The 12,897-nt window shown below is 35.4% G+C and overlaps 1 protein-coding gene and 1 pseudogene across 3 annotated transcripts; both read left to right on the top strand.

Moving 5' to 3' along the window:
• Positions 1 to 2,999: 2,999 nt before the first annotated feature.
• On the top strand, positions 3,000 to 5,512 carry LOC111294150 (large ribosomal subunit protein uL4-like; annotated as a pseudogene). The gene is made up of 2 exons (XR_016327847.1): positions 3,000 to 4,204; positions 5,173 to 5,512. The product of XR_016327847.1 is annotated as a large ribosomal subunit protein uL4-like (transcript).
• Positions 5,513 to 9,253: 3,741 nt separating this feature from the next.
• LOC111294353 (APETALA2-like protein 3) lies at positions 9,254 to 12,545 on the top strand. 2 transcript variants are annotated; one of them, XM_022887632.2, is made up of 10 exons: positions 9,254 to 10,169; positions 10,321 to 10,346; positions 10,461 to 10,491; positions 10,590 to 10,677; positions 10,762 to 10,907; positions 11,121 to 11,165; positions 11,271 to 11,374; positions 11,468 to 11,604; positions 11,702 to 11,818; positions 11,963 to 12,544. In XM_022887632.2, exons 1-10 carry the CDS (start codon positions 9,637 to 9,639, stop codon positions 12,212 to 12,214), a joined length of 1,479 nt encoding a protein of 492 aa, XP_022743367.2. In that variant the 5' UTR covers positions 9,254 to 9,636; the 3' UTR covers positions 12,215 to 12,544. The 2 variants fall into 2 exon arrangements, with proteins under 2 accessions (XP_022743367.2, XP_022743368.2); XM_022887633.2 differs by lacking the exon at positions 11,121 to 11,165 and having other exon boundaries at positions 11,963 to 12,545.
• The last annotated feature ends 352 nt before the right edge of the window (positions 12,546 to 12,897 follow it).

The raw sequence follows: 12,897 nt of genomic DNA, 5'->3' as shown, positions 1-12,897 counted from the left end.
GTTCACCTTTGAGGTGACAAATAATGCTGTTGAAGAATTATAGTAATTTTTTCAGATAAAAATGGGTTCATGAACATTGTCAAGTTTCAAGGTAGAGGATTACTGTAGTCAGTTTTCCCTTTTCCTTTTTGATTGAGGAAGCATAAAACTTTTACCACAAAAAAAACCCATGTTTTATATTACTTTTTGCATCATAATCTACAAAATCTTTAGATCCAATTGTGGTGAAATATGAGCTTATAAAAAAGGGAAGAATCACAAGGCGAATTGTTTATAGTATTGATTCATGGACTTATTTGTCTGTCCTTGTGATTTCTTTTTCACTGCGAAGACCATCTTGTTTGTTTCATACTATAATTGATCATGTCGGAAAATTTGATAAGAAAGTACCTTATCCAACAATATTCTACTCTTATCTTAACATAAAATTGCCTTTAAGAAGTTGTAAATTACAGGAAACATTCCAGTAAAAAAATTCTGTTGGCAGCCTTAAATGCATTTCCAGCCAGAATATATATGACTTTGCCTAGCTTTTTGGTGTAATTGCACTTTGATTCCTGTCCCCACATGCTCCCACAGTCTCACTAAAATATTTCATACACGCAATTGCAAAACTAAACCAAAAAAACAGAAAACCAATTATTTGGTACTTTTGTCCGTACAGATAACAAAGTTTTGTTTCATCCATTGCATCTGGTCTTTAAGTTCTACTTTCATGCAGCAGAACCAGAGATGATGGCTGAAGGCATGGAACCATTCACAAATTTACAGCACAAAAACAAAAAAAAAAAAGAATAATGCTAGTGATTAAAGATAAAACCTTTGCTGCCAAGATTTGTCTTACAAAGAGAAAGAAAGGAAAAACAATAAACCGAAAAGGGGAGAGTGGGGGATAATCGAAAGAAAGATACAGATGAGAATTCTCTTGGAGAGTACTACTTTCAGGGAACAATGCAGGAAAGGATAAAGCAATAGCTTAAACCAGCTTATTTGTATAAACAATGCTGAAGATGACAATTGTTGAAATTAACTAGCCATTTTCTGTAGAGATGAAATCACCCTTATTATTTTGTTTTTGGAAGCTGCATTTCCTTTGATGTCACCTTCTTCTTTCTTTGCAATACTCTACCTGCTTTTGATGCTACTCTTAACACAGACTCCATTATAATGGATATGATTCTAACCTTGATCTGCCCTCTTTTTGGTACCCTTGTTTTCTTTAGCTCACCTTGTGCCTTTGCCATAGCCATTGATGGCAATTTTTAAAATTTGAACAGGTTTCAGAGGAAAGAAAGCAAGCTCGGAAAGAAAATATTAGTACAACTGATCAAAAGAAGCTATATATATATAGCTGGAGGCTTCATGAAATGGTGTGGCAAATTGGGAGCCTGAGGGGCCATTAGCTTGTATTCTTTTCCATTTTCTTTTTCCATTTTTTCCCTTTTCTCCGTTGAAAAAAAGGGTTTGATTGATGGGGCAGATGACCTAGCTTTCTTACTTGGTTCACAAGATTTTACACTCAGATGAATTACCTTGTAATATTTTCGTTTGGATAACAATTGCCATATTAGTTTGTTTGTTTTCATGTATAATTTGAAATTTTCAACAATTCGTATGTTAGAAAATACTATCTTTTTCTCAAGAAACTCCAAGATTCAGCCATTGAGCAAACCTGGAATCAACATGAACAATGGTTTTTCCATATTGAAAGAAAAATCAGCAAGAAAAGATTGTCAAGTTACTTTGTTTTTTTTCTAATCTGGCTTTTTAAAAGTTAATTTCAGGGCTGATCTCATTAATCGTGCAAACTTCAACACGCTCACGTCTAGAATCATTGGCAATTCAACTTCAATTGTGTTTCCCTTGATAGTTCACTCAATGCTACCAGACAGGTAAAATTATTTTGTTGTGGTTTTCAAAGAAAGATTCATAACTCACAAAGTCCAAGTCCACGTTCACCCTGTCAAGCTCAAAACTCCAATATCTCTTATCCTACAATTTCCGATCATTCTTGTCTATCCTTGAAAATGACTTTTGATTAACCTGTACGAAGGATCCCGGACAACGCTTAATAGGTAGCGGAAGATGATAGGTGGAAGCACAATAGGACAAAAAAGAAGATCACGAATCACATTATAAAGCTTTAGACTAGTTTTGATGATGGCTTGCTGGAATTTTCTTGCACTCCTTCAGACACTGTTGCTTGTCAACATATGCAAGTGTAGCTTCTAGCCTAGATATAGTACCAATTAGTAGGGGCAAAGAAAGACAAAATTGCATATAAAACAAAAGACCAATGACAATGCAGGGGAATTGTGCTGTTAATAATGAAAGAGTGGGGATCCAATTTGGAAAAAAAAATGTCATCTTCCTCCGTAAATCAATGAAAGAAGGAATGTTTCAAAAAATATTCTTCTTATAGACCAACTCAATCATTCAAGAGTAAAGTGTTTTATTCCTCCCAGAGAACTAGAACAAAACATGTGAGAACGTTTCTGTTACATTACCTCCTTTCCCATGTCATAACCATTCATTGATGACAAAGATCTTATGGGATCGACCCCTTCAGACATGGGATAGTTTGATTGTCTAGGATTCCAGGTAACATACTTGTCAGGAAAAACCCTGAGAAGGACTTTTTGCTTTGCTTCCTGAAATTTGACCATGCTGAGTTATTAAATAGACATGGACAACAGCAGATAAATCAAGCTAGTGTCTGATGCAAGCATAATTGCTTCAAGGAAGGAGAAAGATTATGTGTGATTCCATTGCATGCTAATGTACTAATGCATACAAATCATAGCAATGAGGGGAAACGACAATCTCTGGAAGCAAAACGAAAAGAGTCTTAAACGAGGGCACAAGCCAATCTCTGGTATAACAAGGCTATTATATTCGGGTCTAGCGGCCCAAAATCATAACCCATTGGCCCGTTTACTGACAGAACAGAATAATCCCCGTAACCAAACAACCCGAACCCTAACACATTTTCTTAACTCCTCTTCTACACTACTCTAAACCCAGCGTCCCTCCATCTCCGTCTCGTTTCACTTCATTTTCCACCCTCTCTCACGCAGGCCAAACCCTAAACAATGGCAGCCACCGCTGCTGCCGCTCGCCCTCTGGTCTCCGTCCAAACCATTGAATCCGACGTGGCCACTGACGCCGCCCCAACCGTCCCACTCACTGATGTCATGAAAGCCTCGATCCGACCCGACATTGTCACCTTCGTCCGCGACAACATCTCCAAAACCGCCGCCAACCCTACGCCGTCTCTAAACTCGCTGGTCACCAAACCTCCGCTGAATCCTGGGGTACCGGCCGTGCCGTTTCTCGTATTCCTCGTGTTCCCGGCGGTGGCACTCACCGTGCTGGTCAAGGTGCTTTCGGAAACATGTGTCGTGGAGGCCGCATGTTTGCTCCTACCAAGATCTGGCTTCGCTGGCACCGGAAAATCAATGTTAACCAGAAGCGCTACGCCGTTGCCTCCGCCATCGTCGCCTCTGCTATTCCCTCCCTCGTCATGGCACGTGGCCACCGCATCGAGGCTGTCCCAGAGATGCCTCTGGTCATATCTGACGCTGTGGAGAGTGTGGAGAAAACCTCCTCTGCAATTAAGGTTTTGAAACTGGTCGGAGCATTTCCTGACGTGGAAAAGGCTAAGGACAGCCAAGGCATCCGACCTGGAAAAGGAAAAATGAGAAACCGCAGGTACATTTCCGGTTAAGGTCCGTTGATTGTTTATGGAACTGAGGGAGCAAAGCTCGTTAAAGCCTTCCGGAACATTCCTGGAGTCGAGGTTGCCAACGTGGAGAGGCTTAATCTGTTGAAACTCGCTCCTGTTGGACACCTTGGAAGGTTCATTATTTGGACAAAATCGGCTTACGAGAAGCTGGACTCGATTTACGGATCATTTGATAAGCCTTCTGAGAAGAAGAAAGGGTACGTCTTGCCTTGTGCCAAGATGGTGAATGCTGACCTCGCTAGGATTATTAACTCTGATGAGGTGCAGTCGGTGGTGAAGCCGATTAAGAAGGAGATGAAGAGGGCACCTTTGAAGAAGAATCCACTTAAGAACTTGAATGCTTTGCTGAAGTTGAACCCTTATGCAAAGACTGCTAGGAGGATGGCTCTTTTGGCTGAGGCACAACGTGTTAAGGCTAAGAAGGAGAAGCTTGACAAGAAGAGGAAGCCCATCTCTAAGGTATATCAATTCTGTTTTGGTTTAGCATTAAACGTTGGTTAGTTTCTGAATGATGATAATTGCAATTTTGTGTGCTTTTACTTGATGTTTAATGTCTCTGGGTGTTTCATTTCCTGAATTTGATTGCGACTATTATACGAGTAAAGGAATCATTTTGCTTATCATAACTTCATAATTGTTTGATTAATTGCTGTATATACATTGTTGTGCTTTTGATATTATTCTTTTTTGATGTAGAGCTCTTAGAAGTGTACCTATTTTTGTTTTTACGCGTTTTATTTGTTGAGATATTAGCTTTGTTGACAATAAGGTGCTGTTGCTACTGCAACACTGTTTAATACCAGTATTGGTTGCTCGTTATGGAACATATATCTTGCATTTTGGGGGTGATACTTATATAGATGACTAGCTTATACCTGTTCCTTAGTCATATTTTCTCCATGTTTCTCATTTGGTGTGATTTTGTCGATATAATAGTAGGAAGTGGGAGAAGGCTCAGTTTGCGCTATTTGTCATTTAGTTTAGTCATATGCTAGGCTAGATGAGTTTAATGCATTAATGGCTCCACCTTATGTTGAGCATGACTTTGAGCACAAATTGACCTCTTTGATCACTTTACCCTGTTCTAGTCATTTGTGATATTCAAATTATGATGGCAACAGTTTGCATCTTTATAAGAATCAAACTGTGTCCTGAATTTTACATTCTTACTCAGGCCTCATTGGCATTTTAATCAATTTTTTATATGGCATGTCATTGTATTCTCTGTTCATCCTTTATAAAAATTTTGTGTATTAATGATACTGGCCTGCATGTTTTTATTTGTGTTTTTAATTATTATTATTATTCCTATGGATCCCATATCTTTTTTAGAACTCGCCTTCTGGAAATGTTGATTTATTTAATGTGATGTTAGTTTATTGACGGCTCCTTATTCTTTCCATTTGTTTTTCTCTTGGATGTTTCAGGAGGAGGCAACAGCTACCAAGTCAGCGGGCAAAGCATGTTATCAGAATATGATCTCTGATAGTGATTACACAGAGTTTGAGAACTTCTCTAAGTGGTTGGGTGTGTTGCAGTAATTTAGATTTTGCTTTAGAAATTCACGCAGACAATGCATCAGTTTTGATTTAGTGTTGACATTTTATTTGTTTTGCTGGTTGGAGATGTGCATGGGAACGGCTGGGATGAAAATTAGTGGAATGGCATGCTCCCATGCACTTTTTATAGCTTCCACCCTGTTATCGCATTTTATGGCTAGTGGAATAGTTTCCATTGAAATGAGAACAAGAATTAAATAGCTGACAAGTATCGTTGATCTTTATGTTAATGAAATGTTTGCTGTGTTCATTTCTTTTTGCTTCTTGTTTTCTTTATGTTGGGCGGGAGGGAACTGAATGGCTTCAAAAGAATGTTCGCGTATTCGATTATGTCTCTGACATCAGTTTTCTAAACTAGTTCCTACGATAAATAATGGTGAAGATTTTTATGAGTTCTGCAGGCTGTCTTTTATTAGTGTCTAAATCTTCCAGTAAACCCATCTCTATAGTTACGCTCCAAAAAAAAAAAAAAAAAAATCAGCGTTTCAGGTGGTTGAAGTTAATACTGAATCATTTGTGGTTAGTAGTATCTACTTTAGTATTCCAATCATTTCAAGGAGAAATTTTTCCCAATATCATCAATCCTTTATGCAACCATTAGCATTGTGGGTTATCGGTGTCTTACTTACTGTTAGAAATTTGTTTGGAGCACAAGTATTTTCCAACCCGAAAATTTCTCTCCCCTAACTACTGCAGAGTGCAGACTGATGAAGTGGCAGCTATGATGAAAACGGTGTCCTTTAGAGTTGTCTTCGATTGCTAATTTTGAGGTTTAGTACTCAATATGGAAAGGTTATGCGTTGGGCCTATGCGCCACAACTCGGACTAGTTTCTTTGTCTGGGATCTGAAATAGGCCTGTTTTATTGTTTTACAACCACATTACCAATATATTCTCCGGCCTTAAGGCAATGCTGGTGCCTCGAGTGGCCCATATCATGCCCTCTTGCAAGTTTTTTCAAGTGAGGAGTCCGACGCCCACTTCATCGTGATCCTTGCAGTCGTCTCATTATTAAAAAAAAAAATTATAATTGTTTTTTTATAACTTAATTATTAAATTAACAAATTTTTTTTAAACAAAGCTTTAATGTGTGGGTTGACTAGAGCAACATAGGCATACCTTTCATGCATCGAGATGATTAAAAAAATTAACATAAAAAAAAAAAATTTTAAGGTTATTATTCATTGTCCAACTTGCTTTAAATTAATATTTTTCACACTCTTGATCTCCTCGAAGTAGTGCCTTTGCACTTTACATGTCATAATTTTAGGATTTTAAGCAGATAGCAGAAACAAATTGATTAATGTTAGTGAGAACAAGCTATCATCATCAACAACTTGTCATTTTCTTTTTAGTTTTCTTAACCTATTCAACTTCACTCACTTTCATTCATAATGACAGACTTACCCTTTTAATTAATTTCTTTTAAAAATCTAAAAAAATAAAAATCATTCTTTTTTAGTCGCAAGCTGACTGCAATTCCACAAACATCTTTAAAAATTAATTAGCTTGGTCAATTATATTTGGGATATTTTGAAAATCTAATCGAATATTGCAGCTTTGTATTTTTTTTTATTTTAACACATAAAAAATTAAACAATTAAGGAATGTGATTATCAAAGCACGTTGGCGTGGACTAAATAAAAAAGGCACGTGCTGTTATTCGTCCTTTTTTGTCGCATCTGCCGAGGGCACGTCGGGAATTCAATTTCTATCCTTCAAAACCGACAAATTTCTCTCTTTTTTAAATAAAATTTTTTATTTATTATAATAATTTACTCCTTTTTTTTTTTAAATCGCCCCCCAAAAAAAAGGGTCCATACTGTTTTTTGGGTTGGGCCCACATGGTCAGTTAGAGCCTTTTTAGAACGTAGCCGACGTGTATGGATGCTGCCCTCTCAAACCTAAGACAATCCCTCGCCCAACTTGCATTCATTTTATTCAAAAAAATCATCATCGGAGCACTCCCTCTTTAGATCATCATTGTAGGCTATCTTTTTTGGTTTCCTTTTTCTTTTGTTCCTCATTTTTAGAATCCAACTTTACTTTCTTTTGAGTTTTCATTTGCATTTGACTTGTCGAAATTATGTAGTTAACATCTTAATAATTCATTTATTTTAAAAAATTAAATCCATTTAATTTTTTATCAATTTTATACGTTATTAAAGTTTAAGTTTGAAGGCTGTAAATTTAAAATAATTAATACACATAATATTCTCTTAAATTAAAAATTAATATATATTTTACAATATTATATTATAAATTTTAATTATTTGTTAATAAAATTATTATATGATATAAACTAATTTAATTATTTATTAATATAATTATTATTTTGATAAAAAATAATTTAATAAATTATAAATTCTTTATTCATTTTATAAATATTAAATAATTTATCATTTTTATTATATATAAGTTTTAATATAATATTTTTATCAATTATTTTTTATTTTTATTATAATTTATTTTATTATCATCATTATTTTTATATTCAAATATATATCTCATTATTAATTTTAATTTTACTATTATAATAATTAATTTTATTGCTACAATAATAAATCTAACTTCCCCTATTATTTTTATTATCATTAAAATCAACCGTATCGTCCATTCAAATATATCATAAATCTTATTTATAAATCTAGTGTGAAATGAATGGAATTTTACCACACTAACTTTTATATCAAACATAATTTAAAGTTTTATTTAAATAATCGATAAAATAATATTTTCTATATATCATCATGTTATTTTATCATTAAATCATCCAAATAAAACATAAGTGAATAAAAAAATTAAAATAAATGCCTTAAATTGAAAAAATATATCATATTTTCTATTAACATAATTTTATTTTTATGACTAGACTTTTAATCAAGGAATAAAATTCGTATGAAAATGTGTATATGATAACAAAAATATTATTTTTCTGCTTAATAATCAAATATATGATTCAAACGATTTTATAATACAGTACATACCACGTGATCGGAGCTTATATTTTATTTTGATTAGATTTTATTATGAATATCATATGCTTGGAAATTATATAATATCCCTTATTATTAATTCTCATCTATGAGTCTTGTTAATTTACTTCTCAAATAGGATAAAAACTGTAGGCTAACGATTTTAATTATAACATAGTGGTAATCCTTCCTACCTCATTGAAGAATCAGGCCAGAGGGTGGTAAATATATTTATAATAAAAATAATTAACCTTATCCATTTATACTTTAACTTTTAACTTTTTTTTAACAAAATATTATTATATAAACAATAAAAGGCAATTGTGTTTGTTTCATCTTTATTTTTTTTATAATATCAAAGGTATCCTCGAATTTTAAATATATTTAAAATTTTTATTTTTGAAATATTATTTATGAAAAAGGAATTTATTTGTTATTAATTGAATTAATCTTATAAATATTTTAAATATTATAATATAAGTACTATCTAAGATTAACATGATTAGGAAGAGAAGTGAGATTGGATAAATCTTACAAAATAAAGTTTTTCTAATAATAGTAAAGCCTATTGCTATAAATGAAAAGGATGCGACACTTTTGTGCTATAAAATTTATTTAATGTTTTGATTGACAGAAGCATATCAACTCATAGATTTTATAAATCCAAGCCAAACTAAAAAAAAAAAAAAAAACCAATAAAAATGGCTTTAAGAAGCAAGAATAAAAAATTAAGGGCAATTAAGGACGTGGCGGAATCCAAACATTGGAATCCATGCAAAAACCATCATGATTCATTGATTCCTGTAAAAATCTAGTAAATGCTATGTTTCTATATGCTACTGATAAGGTTTGGTACCAATAAATAAACTTAAATAAACGTAGTTTGGTGGGGATTTCGGGGCGTCGAAAACTATGAAAGTAGATGTATATGAACGACACGTGTTGAATGAGGGGCTGACGGTGGAGGGTGGGGGGGGTTCTGTCTCTCAGTGGCTGAGCCTAGGGCTAGTGATAGTCTATTCACACTCGATTTCTAGCTTTGAAATCATTTTAGTAATACTAATGGGGGGTTTTGAATGATTTTTTTTTTCGTTTTTAAATGATCCAAAATGGCAAAATAGGCAGCTACTTGTTTCTGCATACGTCCCATCTTTCCCTTTTGAGGGACCCTCCCATCTCTCTCTTTCTTTTTCTCGTCTTTATTCGTTAATTCCTGCAAAGCCTCCACCCAACAAACAAATGAATCCTCTAACCCTTCCTTGAGGTCTCCTTCCTCCACCACCCCAAGCCCGCCTTTCTTCTCTTTGTTTTCCAATTTCATTTTGTAGTTCTTTTTTTTTTTTTTAAGCTTAGTTGCGATGCTGGATCTTAACTTGAGTGTTACTTCGGTTGGTGATGTTTCGGTGGAGATGGCTGGAGAGAATCATGACATTTATGGTTATAATAATAATAACCGAATGGAAAGTTCTGGGAGCTTTGATTCTTCCATCGTTCACGCCGACACCACAACCACCACCGGCGACGATGGCTCTTCTTCCAACGCCGCTGGCACTGACGCTTTCGCTTACTCCTTCGGCATCCTCAAAGCCGCCCAAGACGAAGAACCAGAAAACAACAACACGACCATCCCGCTTTTCCCCGTCAACGTCGAGGGAGATGGGGGGAAGTCAACGGGATTGTCACAGAAGGAATGGCTGGATCTCGGCGGGTCCCTGGAAGCGTCGGAGCACGGCGGTGGTGGCGCGGAGCAGAGGATCGTAGCCCAGCAAGAACAGCAGGTTCAGTTAAGGCAACAAGTGAAGAAGAGTCGACGTGGGCCCCGCTCCAGAAGTTCTCAATATCGTGGTGTCACGTTTTATCGTAGAACCGGACGATGGGAATCTCATATTTGGTGAGTTGTACTTTTTTGCTCAATAGCTCAAGTTTAACTAAACCTTGACTATTACTAGTTAATTTTGCTTAATTCTAATATTTATTAAACTTGTTTTCATTTTCTACTTTCTCATTGGCTTTTTTTTCTTCTTTTATTTAAATTAATGTAGGGATTGTGGGAAACAAGTGTACTTGGGTGAGGAAAATTTAATGCTTTCCCCCCACCCCTCCTTTTTGCGCTGCTTAAAAGCTGTATGTTTTTTATTTTGATTTGTGAAAATTTGGCTGCTTTCGACTTTTTTTTTTACAGGAGGATTTGACACAGCTCAAGCTGCAGCAAGGTAAATTTCTCAAATTGGTCAAGTGTTTTTTTTTTAAAAAAAATTTATTTAATAAATGGTGAAAATTTGAGGTTAAATTTGTTTGGGGTGTTCGACAGGGCATATGACCGAGCAGCAATTAAGTTCCGAGGAGTTGATGCGGATATTAATTTTAATGTTAGTGATTATGAAGATGATATTAAGCAGGTTGGGCATTTAGGTTTTAAAATTTTAATTTATGCTTTTGAAAGTGATACAAAAAAATTGATTTAAAAATGTTTGGTTTTGTAGATGAGAAATTTTACAAAGGAGGAATTTGTGCATATCCTGCGTAGGCAGAGCACTGGCTTTTCAAGAGGTAGTTCCAAATACAGGGGAGTTACATTGCACAAATGCGGCCGATGGGAAGCTCGAATGGGGCAATTTCTAGGCAAGAAGTAAGCATCCTTTTGCTAATTTATCACATAATTTTAATTTTCTGTTATTATATATAATAATTTTGTTACATCCGAGATGGTAGTATATTGGTTCGGACATGTTGTTTTAAAGTAGTGACAGTAAACTAAGAAGTTGAATCATGAATGCATTGGTTCATTGTAACTGCCGGAAACTTGGTTTTCATTGGGTTAGCATACATTCCTTTCCTGCAGGTATATATATCTTGGGCTATTCGATAGCGAGATAGAAGCAGCAAGGTCCTTAGATCATAAATTCAATCTCTCTTGTAATACCATCAAATAATTGAATTCTAAACCAGTCTGACTTCCGATTCTCTTTTGTTGTTATTCTTTGAAAATCAGGGCTTATGACAAGGCTGCTCTAAAATGTAATGGAAGAGAAGCAGTCACCAACTTCGAGCCCAGCACATATGAGGGGGAGCTAATCTCGGAATCTGAAAATGGAGGTATTATTTGTATTTAGAAACTTGTCATCTTCGTATGTCTATAAACAATTTCTTGCATAAGTGTATATGTGAATTGTCGACCTCTTGTTACAGACCAGAATCAAGGTCTTGACCTGAACTTGGGCATTGCACCGCCTTTTACATCGGATCCTCAAAGGGTGAATGACAATTCAAGAAACTTTGCTTTCCAGCATGTCTGGGATGGCCTGCCTCTTGAGAGGGGAGCAAGGGTAATGCCAATAAAAGTTTGAAATCCTTAAGTTTAATTCAGCTTTCTGATTCCAGGAGGCATTTAGTTGCTTAAAAGCTTATATTCTCCCTCTTCAGATTGAGAACTCTGCTCCAGCAATAATGAGGGTTCAACCTAGTCCTGGCCAGGCAATGGCATTCAAGCATGTTCCAAACTGGAATGGTTCAAATCCCACTTCCTTTCCGCATTATAGGGTAAGCCCCTCATTTCTTTGGTTAGTCTATGAAATTGTTTGATCATTAATCCATGCATAGTGTGTAATGTTTATTTCAAGTGATACTGTTTTCTTTTATGTATGATACGATGATTTATGATTTGATTTTCTGTGTTATTTACAGGAAAGAGCAACAGAGAAGAGGATAGAAGTAGATTCATCAACAAACTGGGCATGGCAAATCCAAGGCCCTTATGTTGGGGCAAATCCATTGCCACTCTTCCCTACTGCAGCATCATCAGGATTCTCATCTTCAACAATTACTTCCCCATCAGCTGCTGCTGGCCAACTGCGCCTTCCAAGCACAACATTCCTCCACCATTATCCTCCAGTGATCACGAACCCTAACATCTCCCATTTCTACTGCAGGAGCTGAAAGGTAGAATATGCCACCATATTATATTAGACAGGCAATCAATGAAAAAATTTTGTTATAATTTGGTAGGCCCTGTATACATAGGGTATTGAAATGATCAATGTTTATTTCATGTAAAGATCATCAAACTAGTGTATTATGGTCTGGTCATTAGCAAAATTTGGTCAATTTGAGCCATAATTCGGCCTAACGAAAAACTCTAGCAGCTACTCAATCAAAGGAGTTCATGAAAGAAAACACTACCAAAAAATAAAAAAATCAATTTTATAGAAGTTAGATTGTATAATATAAAAAATTTAAAAATAAATGAAAAATTGAAAATTGGTTGATATGCAAACGGTTTACGTCGAAAATTTCTTGTTTTAAGACGAAGGAACCATGCTTCCATTAGTCAAGCGGGTAAACCAGGAACAAGAAAATCTGTGACAGAAAATATTTACTTCGTTTAGATTCTGATAGCCACGTGTAAAACTAGGGATAGTTCACATGTTGGGCCTTAAAAAACTTTGTTTGGATTAAAAGTTAAAAAAATGAAAAGAGAAAGAGAAAAAGTCCGCATTCCTCGGCTTTGTTCGAGTGTGGTACGCCTGCAACTGCAAAAAGATGGGGAAGAAAAGAAAGGGGGGGGAAATCTGAATTATGAGCAGCGTGAAAAGCCTGGCCTGGTGTACCTTCCATTGTGA

Source organism: Durio zibethinus, chromosome 14 (genome assembly GCF_047325235.1).
Source record: "Durio zibethinus cultivar Kanyao isolate XHJ-2024 chromosome 14, ASM4732523v1, whole genome shotgun sequence".
Classification (NCBI taxonomy): Eukaryota; Viridiplantae; Streptophyta; class Magnoliopsida; order Malvales; family Malvaceae; genus Durio; species Durio zibethinus.
The sequence above is the reverse complement of the archived record's forward strand: the minus strand, read 5'-3'. Positions and strand labels throughout refer to the sequence as shown.

What these genes read in the sequence shown, in the direction of transcription:
- LOC111294353 (XM_022887632.2), top strand. Translation starts at nt 9,637, where the DNA reads ATGCTGGATCTTAACTTGAGTGTTACTTCGGTTGGTGATGTTTCGGTG. An exon ending in CGATGGGAATCTCATATTTG is followed by an intron (nt 10,170 to 10,320) that starts GTGAGTTGTACT and finishes AAATTAATGTAG; the next exon opens with GGATTGTGGGAAACAAGTGT. An exon ending in CTCGGAATCTGAAAATGGAG is followed by an intron (nt 11,375 to 11,467) that starts GTATTATTTGTA and finishes CTCTTGTTACAG; the next exon opens with ACCAGAATCAAGGTCTTGAC.